Here is a 19145-nt window from a genome sequence, read left to right on the forward strand (position 1 = left end):
AAGAGAGAAGGAGAGAGAGACATTAAGGAAGAGAAAAGGAGAGAGAGACATTAAGGAAGAGAGAAGGAGAGAGAGACATTAAGGAAGAGAGAAGGAGAAAGAGACATAAGGAAAGAGAGAAGGAGAGAGACATTAAGGACGAGAGAAGGAGAGAGAGACATAAGGGAAGAGAGAAGGAGAGAGAGACATAAGGGAAGAGAGAAGGAGAGAGAGACATAAGGGAAGAGAGAAGGAGAGAGAGACATAAGGGAAGAGAGAAGGAGAGAGAGACATTAAGGAAGAGAGAAGGAGAGAGAGACATAAGGGAAGAGTGAAGGAGAGAGAGACATTAGGGAAGAGAGAAGGAGAGAGAGACATTAAGGAAGAGAGAAGGAGAGAGAGACATTAAGGAAGAGAGAAGGAGAAAGAGACATAAGGAAAGAGAGAAGGAGAGAGAGACATAAGGGAAGAGAGAAGGAGAGAGAGACATAAGGGAAGAGAGAAGGAGAGAGACATTAAGGAAGAGAGAAGGAGAGAGAGACATTAAGGAAGAGAGAAGGAGAAAGAGACATAAGGAAAGAGAGAAGGAGAGAGAGACATAAGGGAAGAGAGAAGGAGAGAGAGACATAAGGGAAGAGAGAAGGAGAGAGAGAAGGAGAGAGAGACATTAGGGAAGAGAGAAGGAGAGAGAGACATTACGGAAGAGAGAAGAAGAGAGAGACATTAGGGAAGAGAGAAGGAGAGAGAGACATTAGGGAAGAGAGAAGGAGAGAGAGACATTAGGGAAGAGAGAAGGAGAGAGAGACATTAGGGAAGAGAGAAGGAGAGAGAGACATAAGGGAAGAGAGAAAGAGAGAGACATTAGGGAAGAGAGAAAGAGAGAGACATTAGGGAAGAGAGAAAGAGAGAGACATTAGGGAAGAGAGAAAGAGAGAGACATTAAGGAAGAGAGAAGGAAAGAGACATTAAGGAAGAGAGAAGGAGAGAGACATTAAGGAAGAGAGAAGGAGAGAGAGACATAAGGGAAGAGAGAAGGAGAGAGAGACATTAAGGAAGAGAGAAGGAGAGAGAGACATTAAGGAAGAGAGAAGGAGAGAGAGACATTAGGGAAGAGAGAAGGAGAGAGAGACATTAGGGAAGAGAGAAGGAGAGAGAGACATTAGGGAAGAGAGAAGGAGAGAGAGACATAAGGGATGAGAGAAGGAAAGAGTGACATAAGGGAAGAGAGAAGGAGAGAGAGACATAAGGGAAGAGAGAAGGAGAGAGAGACATAAGGGAAGAGAGAAGGAGAGAGAGACATTAGGGAAGAGAGAAGGAGAGAGAGACATAAGGGAAGAGAGAAGGAGAGAGAGACATTAAGGAAGAGAGAAGGAGAGAGAGACATAAGGGAAGAGTGAAGGAGAGAGAGACATTAGGGAAGAGAGAAGGAGAGAGAGACATTAAGGAAGAGAAAAGGAGAGAGAGACATTAAGGAAGAGAGAAGGAGAGAGAGACATTAAGGAAGAGAGAAGGAGAAAGAGACATAAGGAAAGAGACATTAAGGACGAGAGAAGGAGAGAGAGACATAAGGGAAGAGAGAAGGAGAGAGAGACATAAGGGAAGAGAGAAGGAGAGAGAGACATAAGGGAAGAGAGAAGGAGAGAGAGACATAAGGGAAGAGAGAAGGAGAGAGAGACATAAGGGAAGAGAGAAGGAGAGAGAGACATTAAGGAAGAGAGAAGGAGAGAGAGACATAAGGGAAGAGAGAAGGAGAGAGAGACATTAAGGAAGAGAGAAGGAGAGAGAGACATAAGGGAAGAGTGAAGGAGAGAGAGACATTAGGGAAGAGAGAAGGAGAGAGAGACATTAAGGAAGAGAGAAGGAGAGAGAGACATTAAGGAAGAGAGAAGGAGAAAGAGACATAAGGAAAGAGAGAAGGAGAGAGAGACATAAGGAAAGAGAGAAGGAGAGAGACAAGGGAAGAGAGAAGGAGAGAGAGACATTAAGGACGAGAGAGAAGGAGAAAGAGACATAAGGAAAGAGAGAAGGAGAGAGAGACATAAGGGAAGAGAGAAGGAGAGAGAGACATAAGGGAAGAGAGAAGGAGAGAGAGAAGGAGAGAGAGACATTAGGGAAGAGAGAAGGAGAGAGAGACATTAGGGAAGAGAGAAGAAGAGAGAGACATTAGGGAAGAGAGAAGGAGAGAGAGACATTAGGGAAGAGAGAAGGAGAGAGAGACATTAGGGAAGAGAGAAGGAGAGAGAGACATTAGGGAAGAGAGAAGGAGAGAGAGACATAAGGGAAGAGAGAAGGAGAGAGAGACATAAGGGAAGAGAGAAAGAGAGAGACATTAGGGAAGAGAGAAAGAGAGAGACATTAGGGAAGAGAGAAAGAGAGAGACATTAGGGAAGAGAGAAAGAGAGAGACATTAAGGAAGAGAGAAGGAAAGAGACATTAAGGAAGAGAGAAGGAGAGAGACATTAAGGAAGAGAGAAGGAGAGAGACATTAAGGAAGAGAGAAGGAGAGAGACATAAAGGAAGAGAGAAGGGGAGAGAGACATTAAGGAAGAGAGAAGGAGAGAGAGACATTAAGGAAGAGAGAAGGAGAGAGAGACATTAGGGAAGAGGGAAGGAGAGAGAGACATAAGGGAAGAGAGAAGGAGAGAGAGACATTAGGGAAGAGAGAAGGAGAGAGAGACATAAGGGAAGAGAGAAGGAGAGAGAGACATTAGGGAAGAGAGAAGGAGAGAGAGACATTAGGGAAGAGAGAAGGAGAGAGAGACATAAGGGAAGAGAGAAGGAGAGAGAGACATAAGGGAAGAGAGAAGGAGAGAGAGACATTAGGGAAGAGAGAAGGAGAGAGAGACATTAAGGAAGAGAGAAGGAGAGAGAGACATAAGGGAAGAGAGAAGGAGAGAGAGACATTAAGGAAGAGAGAAGGAGAGAGAGACATAAGGGAAGAGTGAAGGAGAGAGAGACATAAGGGAAGAGTGAAGGAGAGAGAGACATTAGGGAAGAGAGAAGGAGAGAGAGACATTAAGGAAGAGAGAAGGAGAGAGAGAGACATTAAGGAAGAGAGAAGGAGAAAGAGACATTAGGAAAGAGAGAAGGAGAGAGAGACATAAGGAAAGAGAGAAGGAGAGAGAGACATTAAGGAAGAGAGAAGGAGAGAGAGAGACATTAAGGAAGAGAGAAGGAGAGAGAGAGACATTAAGGAAGAGAGAAGGAGAAAGAGACATTAGGAAAGAGAGAAGGAGAGAGAGACATAAGGAAAGAGAGAAGGAGAGAGAGACATAAGGGAAGAGAGAAGGAGAGAGAGACATAAGGGAAGAGAGAAGGAGAGAGAGACATTAAGGACGAGAGAAGGAGAGAGAGACATAAGGGAAGAGAGAAGGAGAGAGAGACATTAAGGACGAGAGAAGGAGAGAGAGACATAAGGGAAGAGAGAAGGAGAGAGAGACATAAGGGAAGAGAGAAGGAGAGAGAGACATAAGGGAAGAGAGAAGGAGAGAGAGACATAAGGGAAGAGAGAAGGAGAGAGAGACATTAAGGACGAGAGAAGGAGAGAGAGACATAAGGGAGGAGAGAAGGAGAGAGACATAAGGGAAGAGAGAAGGAGAGAGAGACATAAGGGAAGAGAGAAGGAGAGAGACATTAAGGAAGAGAGAAGGAATTAGATGTAAAGAGAGAGAAGAAAGACATTACAACACTCAGAAAGACATTGAAAGACTTATTTTAAAAAATCAAACAGACAATTTCCCCTTAGGTGTGTGTGTACACTATATGTGTATGTATGTGTGTTTACACTATATGTGTATGTATGTGTGTGTACACTATATGTGTATGTATGTGTGTGTACACTATATGTGTATGTATGTGTGTGTACACTATATGTGTATGTATGTGTGTGTACACTATATGTGTATGTATGTGTGTTACACTATATGTGTATGTATGTGTGTTTCCACTATATGTGTATGTATGTGTGTTTACACTATATGTGTATGTATGTGTGTGTACACTATATGTGTATGTATGTGTGTGTACACTATATGTGTATGTATGTGTGTGTACACTATATGTGTATGTATGTGTGTGTACACTATATGTGTATGTATGTGTGTGTATGTATGTGTGTTTACACTATATGTGTATGTATGTGTGTGTATGTATGTGTGTGTACACTATATGTGTATGTATGTGTGTGTATGTATGTGTGTGTACACTATATGTGTATGTATGTGTGTGTATGTGTGTGTACACTATATGTGTATGTATGTGTGTGTATGTATGTGTGTGTACACTATATGTGTATGTATGTGTGTGTATGTATGTGTGTGTACACTATATGTGTATGTATGTGTGTGTATGTATGTGTACACTATTTGTGTATGTATGTATGTGTGTGTACACTATATGTGTATGTATGTATGTGTGTGTACACTATATGTGTGTGTATATATGAGAGTGTAGAAGAGGACAGGACCTTTCAGACAGTCTCTCAGACTGCAGAGCGGACAGTGAGGCGTGTGTGAGGTCCCCAGGGTAGCGGACCCCCTGCAGGTGCATGTGGACAGCAGAGGGGTGCAGGGGGGGCAGGCCTCCCCCTCCTTGGAGATGGTAGAACGGTGACCTCAGAGCTGATAGACAGAACGGATCATCCATCCTGAGAGAGAGAGGGGAGGGGGAGAACAACAGAGAGAAGGGAATTGAAAGGATTAGATAGAGAGGAAGAGAGAGAGACAGAGCGATGGAGAGGAAGGAATTGAAAGGGAGAGAGTGAGAGAGAATATAACAGTGAGTGTCCCAGTTAACCAGTGTTTACATCATTAATCTGAGCTGTGTCTCTCCATGGGAGGAAGCATTAGAGGGTCAGCCAACCTGTCAAATAACCTCAATCAACCCCACACAGCACACTACTGACAGCAGCCACACTTCACTCTCTTTGGATGTGTGTGTTTCAGAGAGATCGGGAGAGAGAGAGAGGGAGAGAGAGAAAGAATGAGAGAAAAGGAGTGTGTGTGTGTGTGTGTGTGTGTGTGTGTGTGTGTTTGTGGATGAGAGAGAGGAAGAGTGAGCAAATGTGTGTGTGTGTTGTCAGTCTGATGTCTGTGTCTGTCTGTCTCTGCGTGGCTCATCTCCTCATTAACTCCATTACTGGGCTGTGTGTGATGGCTTCTGCCCTCCTTTCATCCTGCTGTGCTGCTGACATAGCACGGTCATGCACCCTGTCCCACAGCCTACAGCAAACAGCACATCAACCCCCTCCCACACACACACACACACACACACGCCCGCAAACGACAGGATCGAATTATAACTAAGCACTACCTGTCTCCATCAATTCTAAGCCTTGTCATCAAACTGTCTGTCCACAGAAAACAGGACTAGAGGCTAACTGGGGCTGTCTTCAGCATCCCTGGAGGTAGTAGCCACTGACAACAACATCAAACACAAGCTAGCATGTTTTTATCCCAAGCCATGAGTGTTCGCAAGCACTGGAAACGGAAAGAGTACCAAAGACTAGAGGCAATTCAAAGGTTCTGTTAGCACCCCTACCTAGCAGTAGCAGTCTTGTTGCTGATCGACGAGTGTTGTCCTGACTCACCTGTAGGGGGCGAAGGAGGGATGTGGCAGGTAGGAGGGATGGTAGTAGGCGGCGGCTGCGGCGGCGGTGGCGGGGTCCAAGCCCAGGGGCAGTCCAGAAGGCATGCGGAGGTCCTCGGCCGTGGCGTAGGGGCGGAACCCCCGCAGGTACTCCTCTGGTACACCACCAGGGGGCACTCCATGGGGTAGCTGCCTGGGCAGACTGGTGAGAGGAGAGGGAGGGAGGAGAGGGAGGGAGGGAAGGAAGTATATAGGAATAATGACGGAAGATGAGGGGAAGGGAGAGGAGGGAGAGAAGGAGGGAGGGGAATAGGAAGCGAGGGGATTTACTTAGTTAATTGTATTTGATCATTATAAATACACCTTATAAAAGACAGGGTAGGACAGAGTGTACTGTCAGCGCTGTACTGTACAGGCAGTGTTACTGACTTGAGGGGCTGGAAGCGTGCGTCCTGCATGACAGCACTGGGGCTCAGGCCAAAGGCATAGGGGTTTCCTATGAGGTGAGCAGGGACTGAGGGGCCACCTTTCTCCTGCTGGTGGGGCACCTCTGCTCCCAGACGCTCCCTACTGATCCCACGAGGGCCCGAGTCAGCCTGAGAGAAAGAGAGAAAGAGAGAGAGCGAGAGGGGAGGGAGAGAGGGAGAAGCATAGTCTTAGTAATTGTTCCTGGGGGCCTGTGACCGACACGGTTGTCCACACACATGGACCACATCCTGGGGATGAGAGGAGGGAAGAATAGGCCCCTCTCTCCATCTCCTGCTGCCTCCTTCCCTTCTCTCTTCCTGGAAACACCCCCTCCCACCCATATTCTCACACACAGAAATGGAGAGCTCTCGTCATTCTAAGCAAGGCTAGTCATCTGCTCTCTGAAGAGGACACCGTGAAATGGAGGAAAATCAACAATCACAGACATTCCTCAGCACCAAGCAGACACAAGCTCCTTTACACTGCATCACATCCTCTACTGCTGCTACTGTTCTCTTACTTCACAGATGGAAACAGTCTTGTTCAGGACATATGATGTAGGTGTGGGAGAAACACTGAAGCAGTAGTCTGAGCCTCCTCTACCCAGCATACTGACTGTGATCCTGACAACAGAGCAGGAGTGTGTGTGTCTGGAGATGAGCCATGCTAGAACATCAACTGGCGGTGAAAACAAAGTCCACAGCATTCTCTCTCACATACAAATACCCTCTGTGTTTCTCTCTCACATACAAATACCCTCTGTGTTTCTCTCTCACATACAAATACCCTCTGTGTTTCTCTCTCACATACAAATACCCTCTGTGTTTCTCTCTCACATACAAATACCCTCTGTGTTTCTCTCTCACATACAAATACCCTCTGTGTTTCTCTCTCACATACAAATACCCTCTGTGTTTCTCTCTCACATACAAATACCCTCTGTGTTTCTCTCTCACATACAAATACCCTCTGTGTTTCTCTCTCACATACAAATACCCTCTGTGTTTCTCTCTCACATACAAATACCCTCTGTGTTTCTCTCTCACATACAAATACCCTCTGTGTTTCTCTCTCACATACAAATACCCTCTGTGTTTCTCTCTCACATACAAATACCCTCTGTGTTTCTCTCTCACATACAAATACCCTCTGTGTTTCTCTCTCACATACAAATACCCTCTGTGTTTCTCTCTCACATACAAATACCCTCTGTGTTTCTCTCTCACATACAAATACCCTCTGTGTTTCTCTCTCACATACAAATACCCTCTGTGTTTCTCTCTCACATACAAATACCCTCTGTGTTTCTCTCTCACATACAAATACCCTCTGTGTTTCTCTCTCACATACAAATACCCTCTGTGTTTCTCTCTCACATACAAATACCCTCTGTGTTTCTCAAATCTCACTGTGTTACAAATACCCTCTGTGTTTCTCTCTCACATACAAATACCCTCTGTGTTTCTCTCTCACATACAAATACCCTCTGTGTTTCTCTCTCACATACAAATACCCTCTGTGTTTCTCTCTCACATACAAATACCCTCTGTGTTTCTCTCTCACATACAAATACCCTCTGTGTTTCTCTCTCACATACAAATACCCTCTGTGTTTCTCTCTCACATACAAATACCCTCTGTGTTTCTCTCTCACATACAAATACCCTCTGTGTTTCTCTCTCACATACAAATACCCTCTGTGTTTCTCTCTCACATACAAATACCCTCTGTGTTTCTCTCTCACATACAAATACCCTCTGTGTTTCTCTCTCACATACAAATACCCTCTGTGTTTCTCTCTCACATACAAATACCCTCTGTGTTTCTCTCTCACATACAAATACCCTCTGTGTTTCTCTCTCACATACAAATACCCTCTGTGTTTCTCTCTCACAAATACAAATACCCTCTGTGTTTCTCTCTCACATACAAATACCCTCTGTGTTTCTCTCTCACATACAAATACCCTCTGTGTTTCTCTCTCAAAAATACCCTCTGTGTTTCTCTCTCACATACAAATACCCTCTGTGTTTCTCTCTCACATACAAATACCCTCTGTGTTTCTCTCTCACATACAAATACCCTCTGTGTTTCTCTCTCACATACAAATACCCTCTGTGTTTCTCTCTCACATACAAATACCCTCTGTGTTTCTCTCTCACATACAAATACCCTCTGTGTTTCTCTCTCACATACAAATACCCTCTGTGTTTCTCTCTCACATACAAATACCCTCTGTGTTTCTCTCTCACATACAAATACCCTCTGTGTTTCTCTCTCACATACAAATACCCTCTGTGTTTCTCTCTCACATACAAATACCCTCTGTGTTTCTCTCTCACATACAAATACCCTCTGTGTTTCTCTCTCACATACAAATACCCTCTGTGTTTCTCTCTCACATACAAATACCCTCTGTGTTTCTCTCTCACATACAAATACCCTCTGTGTTTCTCTCTCACATACAAATACCCTCTGTGTTTCTCTCTCACATACAAATACCCTCTGTGTTTCTCTCTCACATACAAATACCCTCTGTGTTTCTCTCTCACATACAAATACCCTCTGTGTTTCTCTCTCACATACAAATACCCTCTGTGTTTCTCTCTCACATACAAATACCCTCTGTGTTTCTCTCTCACATACAAATACCCTCTGTGTTTCTCTCTCACATACAAATACCCTCTGTGTTTCTCTCTCACATACAAATACCCTCTGTGTTTCTCTCTCACATACAAATACCCTCTGTGTTTCTCTCTCACATACAAATACCCTCTGTGTTTCTCTCTCACATACAAATACCCTCTGTGTTTCTCTCTCACATACAAATACCCTCTGTGTTTCTCTCTCACATACAAATACCCTCTGTGTTTCTCTCTCACATACAAATACCCTCTGTGTTTCTCTCTCACATACAAATACCCTCTGTGTTTCTCTCTCACATACAAATACCCTCTGTGTTTCTCTCTCCCTCTGTGTTTCTCATACAAATACCCTCTGTGTTTCTCTCTCACATACAAATACCCTCTGTGTTTCTCTCTCACATACAAATACCCTCTGTGTTTCTCTCTCACATACAAATACCCTCTGTGTTTCTCTCTCACATACAAATACCCTCTGTGTTTCTCTCTCACATACAAATACCCTCTGTGTTTCTCTCTCACATACAAATACCCTCTGTGTTTCTCTCTCACATACAAATACCCTCTGTGTTTCTCTCTCACATACAAATACCCTCTGTGTTTCTCTCTCACATACAAATACCCTCTGTGTTTCTCTCTCACATACAAATACATACATAAATACCCTCTGTGTTTCTCTCTCACATACAAATACCCTCTGTGTTTCTCTCTCACATACAAATACCCTCTGTGTTTCTCTCTCACATACAAATACCCTCTGTGTTTCTCTCTCACATACAAATACCCTCTGTGTTTCTCTCTCACATACAAATACCCTCTGTGTTTCTCTCTCACATACAAATACCCTCTGTGTTTCTCTCTCACATACAAATACCCTCTGTGTTTCTCTCTCACATACAAATACCCTCTGTGTTTCTCTCTCACATACAAATACCCTCTGTGTTTCTCTCTCACATACAAATACCCTCTGTGTTTCTCTCTCACATACAAATACCCTCTGTGTTTCTCTCTCACATACAAATACCCTCTGTGTTTCTCTCTCACATACAAATACCCTCTGTGTTTCTCACACACACACACACACACACACACACACACACACACACACCCACGCACACACACACACACACTGTTTCAGCCCAACAAAGGCAACCCACAGAGAGAAAAGGGGAGAAGGCAGTAAAACTTTGGTTTGTCTCTACCTACATATCCACTTACAGCATTTAGTCCAGGGTATGGAGAGAGGGGGAGAGAGAAGAGCAACATTTAGTCCAGGGTATGGAGAGAGGGGGAGGGAGAAGAGCAACATTTAGTCCAGGGTATGGAGAGAGGGGGAGAGAGAAGAGCAACATTTAGTCCAGGGTATGGAGAGAGGGGGAGAGAGAAGAGCAACATTTAGTCCAGGGTATGGAGAGAGGGGGAGAGAGAAGAGCAACATTTAGTCCAGGGTATGGAGAGAGGGGGAGAGAGAAGAGCAACATTTAGTCCAGGGTATGGAGAGAGGGGGAGGGAGAAGAGCAACATTTAGTCCAGGGTATGGAGAGAGGGGGAGAGAGAAGAGCAACATTTAGTCCAGGGTATGGAGAGAGGGGAAGGGAGAAGAGCAACATTTAGTCCAGGGTATGGAGAGGGAGAAGAGCAGCATTTAGTTCAGGGTATGGAGAGAGGGGGAGGGAGAAGAGCAACATTTAGTCCAGGGTATGGAGAGGGAGAAGAGCAACATTTAGTCCAGGGTATGGAGAGGGAGAAGAGCAGCATTTAGTTCATGGTATGGAGAGAGGGGGAGTGAGAAGAGCAACATTTATTCCAGGGTATGGAGAGAGGTGGAGGGAGAAGAGCAACATTTAGTCCAGGGTATGGAGAGAGGGGAGGGAGAAGAGCAACATTTAGTCCAGGGTATGGAGAGAGGGGAGGGAGAAGAGCAACATTTAGTCCAGGGTATGGAGAGGGAGAAGAGCAGCATTTAGTTCAGGGTATGGAGAGAGGGGAGGGAGAAGAGCAACATTTAGTCCAGGGTATGGAGAGGGAGAAGAGCAGCATTTAGTCCAGGGTATGGAGAGAGGGGGAGGGAGAAGAGCAACATTTAGTCCAGGGTATGGAGAGGGAGAAGAGCAGCATTTAGTCCAGGGTATGGAGAGAAGGGGAGGGAGAAGAGCAACATTTAGTCCAGGGTATGGAGAGAGGGGGAGGGAGAAGAGCAACATTTAGTCTAGGGTATGGAGAGAGGGGGAGAGAGAAGAGCAACATTTAGTCCAGGGTATGGGAGAGGGGAGGGAGAAGAGCAGCATTTAGTCCAGGGTATGGAGAGAGGGGGAGGGAGAAGAGCAGCATTTAGTCCAGGGTATGGAGAGAGGGGGAGGGAGAAGAGCAGCATTTAGTCCAGGGTATGGAGAGAGGGGGAGGGAGAAGAGCAGCATTTAGTCCAGGGTATGGAGAGAGGGGGAGGGAGAAGAGCAATATTTAGTCCAGGGTATGGAGAGGGAGAAGAGCAGCATTTAGTTCAGGGTATAGAGAGAGGGGGAGGGAGAAGAGCAACATTTAGTCCAGGGTATGGAGAGGGGGGAGGGAGAAGAGCAACATTTAGTCCAGGGTATGGAGAGGGAGAAGAGCAGCATTTAGTCCAGGGTATGGAGAGAGGGGGAGGGAGAAGAGCAGCATTTAGTCCAGGGTATGGAGAGGGAGAAGAGCAGCATTTAGTCCAGGGTATGGAGAGAGGGGGAGGGAGAAGAGCAACATTTCATCCAGGGTATGGAGAGAGGGGGAGGGAGAAGAGCACCATTTAGTCCAGGGTATGGAGAGAGACTGTGGGAGAAGAGCAACATTTAGTCCAGGGTATGGAGAGAGGGTGGGGGGGGGGGATAGCAACATTTAGTCTAGGGTATGAAGAGAGGGAGAAGAGCAGCATTTAGTCCAAGGTATGGAGAGAGGGAGATAAGCAGCATTTAGTCCAGGGTATGGAGAGGGAGAAGAGCAGCATTTAGTCCAGGGTATGGAGAGGGAGAAGAGCAGCATTTAGTCCAGGGTATGGAGAGGGAGAAGAGCAACATTTAGTCCAGGGTATGGAGAGGGAGAAAAGCAGCATTTAGTCCAGGGTATGGAGAGGGAGAAAAGCAGCATTTAGTCCAGGGTATGGAGAGAGGGAGAGGGAGAATAGCACCATGTGAGCGCTCTTGGAGAGAAACGGAAGAGAGAGAAGGAAGTGGGTAGAGGATGATGGTAGAGAATGTCCAGGGATGCAAGTGGTTATTCCCTCTCATCTGGACCCTACTCTCCCCACACCAGATAATAGGAGAGGTAAGAGCAAGGGTACTGTTGCCATTAAAACACTTACAAAAGCAGGTGAAGGAGGGAGGAAGCTGTCCTGCTAAATTAGGTAGGTAGGCTTTTCTACATCACTGTGTGTGTGTATAGTATGTTTGTGTGTGTCTGTACAGTATGTGTGTGAGTGTGTGTGTGTGTGTCTCTTTCCACTGTCACTGAGAAAACACAACCCATTTAGTACCATTTACCCTTACCACCTGTCCCATTATGCTCACCCCTTCAAACCATTACCCCCACCCCCTCCGCCAATGACCCGGGGTGACACTAACGCACTAACAGTTCATATTAAATGCCTCTAATGTTTGCCCCTCGTTGTTAAACATGCTTCACTGAGCAGCCAGGCAGAGTGGCCCCTGTCCCTCGCCCCTAACCCCCACGCCAAGCCCCGTTTCCCTAGTCCCCCCTCCTGCCCTAATGGCTGTGTTAGCGTCAGCGAGGTGGGCTCTCCCTCCCCGATGAGCAGCCAACTGGAAAAGTGGTTCAGATATGTCAAAAGAACTCAAAATCAGAGAGGCCAGGAAAACGCAAGACCCCTCCCTCTCTTCCTCCATCCTCCTCGACCCTCCTTCTTAAACCCTCTCTCTTCCTCTGCCTCCTCCTCCCTCCATCCTTCTTCAACCCTCTCTCTTCCTCTGCCTCCTCCTCCCTCCATCCTCCTTCACCCTCCTTCTTCAACCCTCTTTCTTCCTCTGCCTCCTCCTCCCTCCATCCTTCTTCAACCCTCTCTCTTCCTCTGCCTCCTCCTCCCTCCATCCTTCTTCAACCCTCTCTTCCTCTGCCTCCTCCTCCCTCCATCCTCCTCCACCCTCCTTCTTCAACCCTCTTTCTTCCTCTGCCTCCTTCTCCCTCCATCCTTCTTCAACCCTCTCTCTTCCTCTGCCTCCTCCTCCCTCCATCCTCCTCGACCCTCCTTCTTAAACCCTCTCTCTTCCTCTGCCTCCTCCTCCCTCCATCCTCCTTCACCCTCCTTCTTCCTCCTCCTCCCTCCATCCTCCTCCACCCTCCTTCTTCAACCCTCTCTCTTCCTCTGCCTCCTCCTCCCTCCATCCTCCTTCACCCTCCTTCTTCAACCCTCTCTCTTCCTCTGCATCCTCCATCCTCCTTCACCCTCCTCCTTCAACCCTCTCTCTTCCTCTGCCTCCTCCTCCCTCAATCCTTCTTCAACCCTCTCTCTTCCTCTGCCTCCTCCTCCCTCCTCCACCCTCCTTCTTCAACCCTCTCTCTTCCTCTGCCTCCTCCTCCGCCATCCTCCTCCACCCTCCTTCTTCAACCCTCTCTCTTCTTCTGCCTCCTCCGCCGCCATCCTCCTTCACCCTCCTTCTTCCACCCTCTCTCTTCCTCTGCCTCCTCCATCCTCATTCACCCTCCTCCTTCAACCCTCTCTCTTCCTCTGCCTCCTCCTCCCTCCATCATCCATCACCCTCCTTCTTCAACCCTCTCTCCTCCTCTGCCTCCTCCTCCCTCCATCCTCCTCCACCCTCCTTCTTCAACCCTCTCTCTTCCTCTGCCTCCTCCTCCCTCCATCCTCCTTCACCCTCCTTCTTCAACCCTCTCTCCTCCTCTGCCTCCTCCTCCCTCAAACCTCCTTCACCCTCCTTCTTCAACCCTCTGTCTTCCTCTGCCTCCTCCTCCCTCCATCCTCCTTCACCCCCCTTCTTCAACCCTATCTCTTCCTCTGCCTCCTCCATCCTCCTCCACCCTCCTTCTTCAACCCTCTCTCTTCCTCTGCCTCCTCCTCCCTCCTTCTTCAACCCTCTCTCTTCCTCTGCCTCCTCCACCCTCCTTCTTCAACCCTCTCTCTTCCTCTGCCTCCTCCTCCCTCCTTCTTCAACCCTCTCTCTTCCTCTGCCTCCTCCTCCCTCCTTCTTCAACCCTCTCTCTTCCTCTGCCTCCTCCACCCTCCTTCTTCAACCCTCTCTCTTCCTCTGCCTCCTCCTCCCTCCTTCTTCAACCCTCTCTCTTCCTCTGCCTCCTCCACCCTCCTTCTTCAACCCTCTCTCTTCCTCTGCCTCCTCCACCCTCCTTCTTCAACCCTCTCTCTTCCTCTGCCTCCTCCACCCTCCTTCTTCAACCCTCTCTTCCTCTGCCTCCTCCTCCCTCCATCCTCCTTCACCCTCCTTCTTCAACCCTCTCTCTTCCTCTGCCTCCTCCTCCCTCCATCCTCCTTCACCCTCCTCCTTCAACCCTCTCTCTTCCTTTGCCTCCCTCCCTCTCTTCCTTCATCTCTGTCCATGGAACGGTAAATGGTGGCTGTCTGGAGACAGTACAGACCTGCCTATTAGCAGGCACTCTACTGTTATTTGTGACAGGGCAGCTGACATTTAGCCCATCTCGCCCACGCACACACACGCACGCACGCGCACCCACACACACATCCACACGCACGCACACATCTCCCCCTTCTCCCACTGAGTGCCATATTACGTATTAGCACAGAGAGAACAGAGCTCGCCACGCCTAGCCCCTAATATCCCTGTAAATCAAAAAGAGAGGCTACGCTACGTTGGTGTGGCAGTGCCTGCCTGCCTGTCTGTCTGCCTCCTCGCTAGTTACCACAGTGAAATGGTACCAAACAACATCTGTTAGAGGGCCACCAGGAAAAGAGGATTTGTGTGTTTTCTCTGCCTCTAATCCGGCTGTTCTGATGCATCTGGATTCAATCATGACCCCACAGAGTGTTGGGAAGAATGTCTTTTCATAGTTTTAATATGAGCCTGAATAGTGTTGATAACAGGCAGCCATGCTGAAAATTGTATTTTAAAATGTGTCCTTTCAAAAGGATTATTTGATTCACAGTTAAAGTCAGAAGTTTACATACACTTAGGTTGGAGTCATTAAAATTAGTTTTTCAACAACTCCACAAATGTATTATAGTTTTGGCAAGTCGGTTAGGACATCTACTTTGTGCAAGTAATTTCCCAACAATTGTTTACATACAGATTATTTCACTTATAATTCACTATATCACAATTCCAGTGGGTCAGAAGTTTACATACAATATATCCACATCATTTTCCTACCTCATGATGCCATCTATTTTGTGAAGTGCACCAGTCCCTCCTGCAGCAAAGCACCCCCACAACATGATGCTGCCACCCCCTTACTTCACGGTTGGGATGGTGTTCTTCGGCTTGCAAGCCTCCCCCTTTTCCCTCCAAACATAACAATGGTCATTATGGCCAAACAGTTCTATTTTTGTTTCATCAGACCAGAGGACATTTCTCCAGAAAGTAAGATCTTTGTCCCCAAGTGCAGTCGCAAACCGTAGTCCGTCTTTTTTATGGCGTTTTTGGAGCAGTGGCTTCTTCCTTGCTGAGAGGCCTTTCAGGTTATGTCGATATAGGACTCGTTTTCCTGTAGAAATAGATGATTTTGTACCTGTTTCCTCCAGCATCTTCACAAGGTCCTTTGCTGTTGTTCTGGGATTGATTTGCACTGTTCACACCAAAGTACATTCATCTCTAGGAGACAGAAAGCATCTCCTTCCTGAGGTGTATGACGGCTGCATGGTCCCATGGTGTTTACACTTGCGTACTATTGTTTGTACAGATGAACGTGGTACCTTCAGGTGTTTGGAAATTGCTCCCAAGGACGAACCAGACTTTTGGAGGTCTATAATTTTTTTCTGAGGTCTTGGCTGATTTCTTTTGATTTTCCCATGATGTCAAGCAAAGAGGCACTGAGTTTGAAGGTAGGCCTTGAAATACATCCACAGGTACACCTCCAATTGACTCAAATGATGTCAATTAGCCTATCAGAAGCTTCTAAAGCCATGACACTATTTTCTGTAATTTTCCAAGCTGTTTAAAGGCACAGTCAACTTAGTGTATGTAAACTTCTGACCCACTGGAATTGTGATACAGTGAATTATAAGTGAAATAATCTGTCTGTCAAAAATTGTTGGAGTGTATGTAAACTTCTGACTTCAACTGTACATATAGGTAGGGGTAAAGTGACTAGGTAACAGGTAACAGCAGTAGCAGTAGCAGAGTATGTGATGAGTCAAAAGAGTCTAAATGATTCCTCTATATTATAGTACAATGGCTGTTATACTGGATCTAAAACAAAGCAAGAAACAATATATGAAATAGAATATAACATGCCCTCTGGTGGCCAAGTTACACTATTGCTATTGATTGGGTGCTCTCTCCTCCTCAGGTTGTTTACACACACACACATACACACTCATGAATGCACCCACCCACACACACACGCACAGACTTGGTCGAGTCTCAGAGGCTAGCAGATGCCTCTTGGGCCAAAGCAAGAATAAAAGAGGCTCCTGTAGCGCCGGTCTACAACCTGCGTGAGTGTGTGTTGAGAGGATGGTTGTCTTTTGTCTGAGTGGAGGATAACATTCACCCCCCCCAAAATCCTCCCCCCCAAAAACCAGGCTGCAGAGTCCACAGGAGTCCACAAGAGCAGGGTTAGAGCACAGAGCACTGACACCCTCTGACCCACAGACCTCTCTCTAGCTCTGTCGACCTCCGCCGCACCCCTCTCCTCTCTCTCCTACTCTCTATATGAGACACAACACCAGTTATCAGAGCCTGCTAAACCATCCTACAGCAGAACAGAAGCAATCAGCCAGTACAACACACAGACTATTGATGAGCTGTTGGGATGACTTTACTGGCAGACCAGAGGCAGAACAGAGATGAATAGAGACTGTCTGACAAACACAGGCTGAGAGACAAAAGACTCACTGCATGGCGCCTGCTGCTACTGGGCTGTGTGTATGTGTGTCACTAAGGGGCCTCTCTAATGATGATGGAGGACTCTGCTCTTGCTGTTTGTGTGCTGGGCTGACAGGATGACCCCCCCCCCACATACACACCATCTTTCCCTGACCTTTAACCCTGCTGGAGGCTTCACTCCAAAAATGGGCCCTTATTTCTCAGACTCACTGTGCAACAAAAACAATCTGATACGGATACTTTGATTTAGCCACACAGACACAGTGGAACACACACACACAGGCACACACACCTTCACACCCAGGTTGCCCCCTCTGTGTAAGCCTGGGCCCTGGCGGCCCCCTGGTGAGGGGTGGGAGACCCCGTGTATGGGAGGGCGCTCATTTACGCCTCTCTGATGGAGCCATGAATCTAAATTGCCAATTAAAAAGCAATTACAGGCAGCAGCGGGAACAGACTCCTGCAGTCATTGAAGCAAAATACCAACGCGCTGAACCTCTCGTCGCTTCCCCTCTCACCCTCCTCTCTCACCCTCCCCTCTCACCCTCCCCTCTCACCCTCCTCTCTCACCCTCCCCTCTCACCCTCCTCTCTCACCCTCCTCTCTCACCCTCCTCTCTCACCCTCCCCTCTCACCCTCCTCTCTCACCCTCCTCTCTCACCCTCCTCTCTCACCCTCCCCTCTCACCGTCCTCTCTCACCCTCCTCTCTCACCCTCCTCTCTCACCCTCCCCTCTCAACCTCCCCTCTCAACCTCCCCTCTCAACCTCCGCTCAACCTCTCGTCGCTTCCCCTCTCACCCTCCTCTCTCACCCTCCCCTCTCACCCTCCCCTCTCACCCTCCTCTCTCACCCTCCTCTCTCACCCTCCTCTCTCACCCTCCCCTCTCTCACCCTCCCCTCTCTCACCCTCCTCTCTCACCCTCCTCTCTCACCCTCCCATATCACCCTCCTCTCTCACCCTCCCCTATCACCCTCCTCTCTCACCCTCCCCTCTCACCCTCCCCTCTCACCCTCCTCTCTCACCCTCCTCTCTCACCCTCCCCTCTCACCCTCTCTCACCCTCCCCTCTCACCCTCCCCTCTCACCCTCCTCTCTCACCCTCCTCTCTCACCCTCCCCTCTCACCCTCCTCTCTCACCCTCCTCTCTCACCCTCCTCTCTCACCCTCCCCTCTCACCCTCCCCTCTCACCCTCCCCTCTCACCCTCCTCTCTCACCCTCCCCTCTCACCCTCCCCTCTCACCCTCCCCTCTCACCCTCCTCTCTCACCCTCCCCTCTCACCCTCCCCTCTCACCCTCCTCTCTCACCCTCCTCTCTCACCCTCCTCTCTCACCCTCCTCTCTCACCCTCCTCTCTCACCCTCCTCTCTCACCCTCCTCTCTCACCCTCCCCTCTCACCCTCCTCTCTCACCCTCCTCTCAACCTCCGCTCAACCTCTCGTCGCTTCCCCTCTCACCCTCTCCTCTCACCCTCCTCTCAACCTCCTCTCAACCTCCTCTCAACCTCTCGTCGCCTCCCCTCTCACCCTCCCCTCTCACCCTCCTCTCACCCTCTCCTCTCACCCTCCTCTCACCCTCCCCTCGCCTCCCCTCTCAACCTCTCGTCGCCTCCCCTCTCACCCTCTCCTCTCACCCTCCTCGCCTCCCCTCTCGCCCTCCTCTCACCCTCCCCTCGCCTCCCCTCTCACCCTCCTCTCGCCTCCCCTCCCCCTCCTCGCCCCCCTCTCGCCCTCCTCTCACCCTCCTCGCACTCCTCTCCCCCCTCCCCCCTCACCCTCCTCTCATCCTCCTCTCGCCTCCCCTCCCCTCTCACCCTCCTCTCACCCTCCTCTCGCCTCCCCTCACCTCCCCCTCCTTTCGCCTCCCCTCTCGCCTCTCCTCTCACCCTCCTCTCGCCTCCCCTCTCGCCTCCCCTCTCACCCTCCTCTCGCCTCCCCTCTCACCCTCCTCTCGCCTCCCCTCTCACCCTCCTCTCGCCTCCCCTCACCTCCCCTCACCCTCCTCTCGCCTCCCCTCTCACCCTCCTCTGGCCTCCCCTCTCACCCTCCTCTCACCTCCCCTCTCACCCTCCTCCCGCCTCTCCTCTCACCCTCCTCTCGCCTCCCCTCTCACCCTCCTCTCACCCTCCTCTCGACTCCCCTCTCACCCTCCTCTCGCCTCCCCTCTCACTCTCCTCTCGCCTCCCCTCTCACCCTCCCCTCACCTCCCCTCTAACCCTCCCTTCACCCTCCCCTCTCACTAGTGGTGTAACGGACCGTAGTTGGTCCGTGATCCACACGGATCACCCTCCACGGTTCGGCACGCATGTCAACCGCGTATCAATTGCAAAGTTGAACCATCATAGTGTGAAATACAGTTTCACTGCCGCTGTCACTTTTTAAAGTAATCATTTCCTAAATCTCGATGCAGAGCTGCAGTGAAAAGATAAAGACAAGACAGATGCTGTGTTTTACT

At 48.6% G+C, this 19145-nt stretch overlaps 1 protein-coding gene across 21 annotated transcripts in view; it reads right to left on the reverse strand.

Moving 5' to 3' along the window:
- Positions 1–19145, reverse strand: part of LOC118383124 (genetic suppressor element 1-like) — a 553956-nt gene that overhangs the window by 32985 nt on the left and 501826 nt on the right. For all 21 annotated transcript variants that reach the window (XR_008083255.1, XR_008083257.1, XR_008083268.1 and 18 more), the window contains exons 5-7: positions 5995–6161; positions 5567–5767; positions 4445–4624 (exon numbers count right to left, since the gene is read on the reverse strand). Coding sequence is in view for 3 of the 21 variants with exons in the window: in XM_052482567.1 (XP_052338527.1) it covers positions 4445–4624; positions 5567–5767; positions 5995–6161 (548 nt within the window). In the remaining 18 variants the exon portion in view is untranslated. The remainder of the gene's footprint in view (positions 1–4444; positions 4625–5566; positions 5768–5994; positions 6162–19145) is intronic.

This window comes from Oncorhynchus keta, chromosome 2 (assembly GCF_023373465.1).
Source record: "Oncorhynchus keta strain PuntledgeMale-10-30-2019 chromosome 2, Oket_V2, whole genome shotgun sequence".
Lineage (NCBI taxonomy): Eukaryota > Metazoa > Chordata > Actinopteri > Salmoniformes > Salmonidae > Oncorhynchus > Oncorhynchus keta.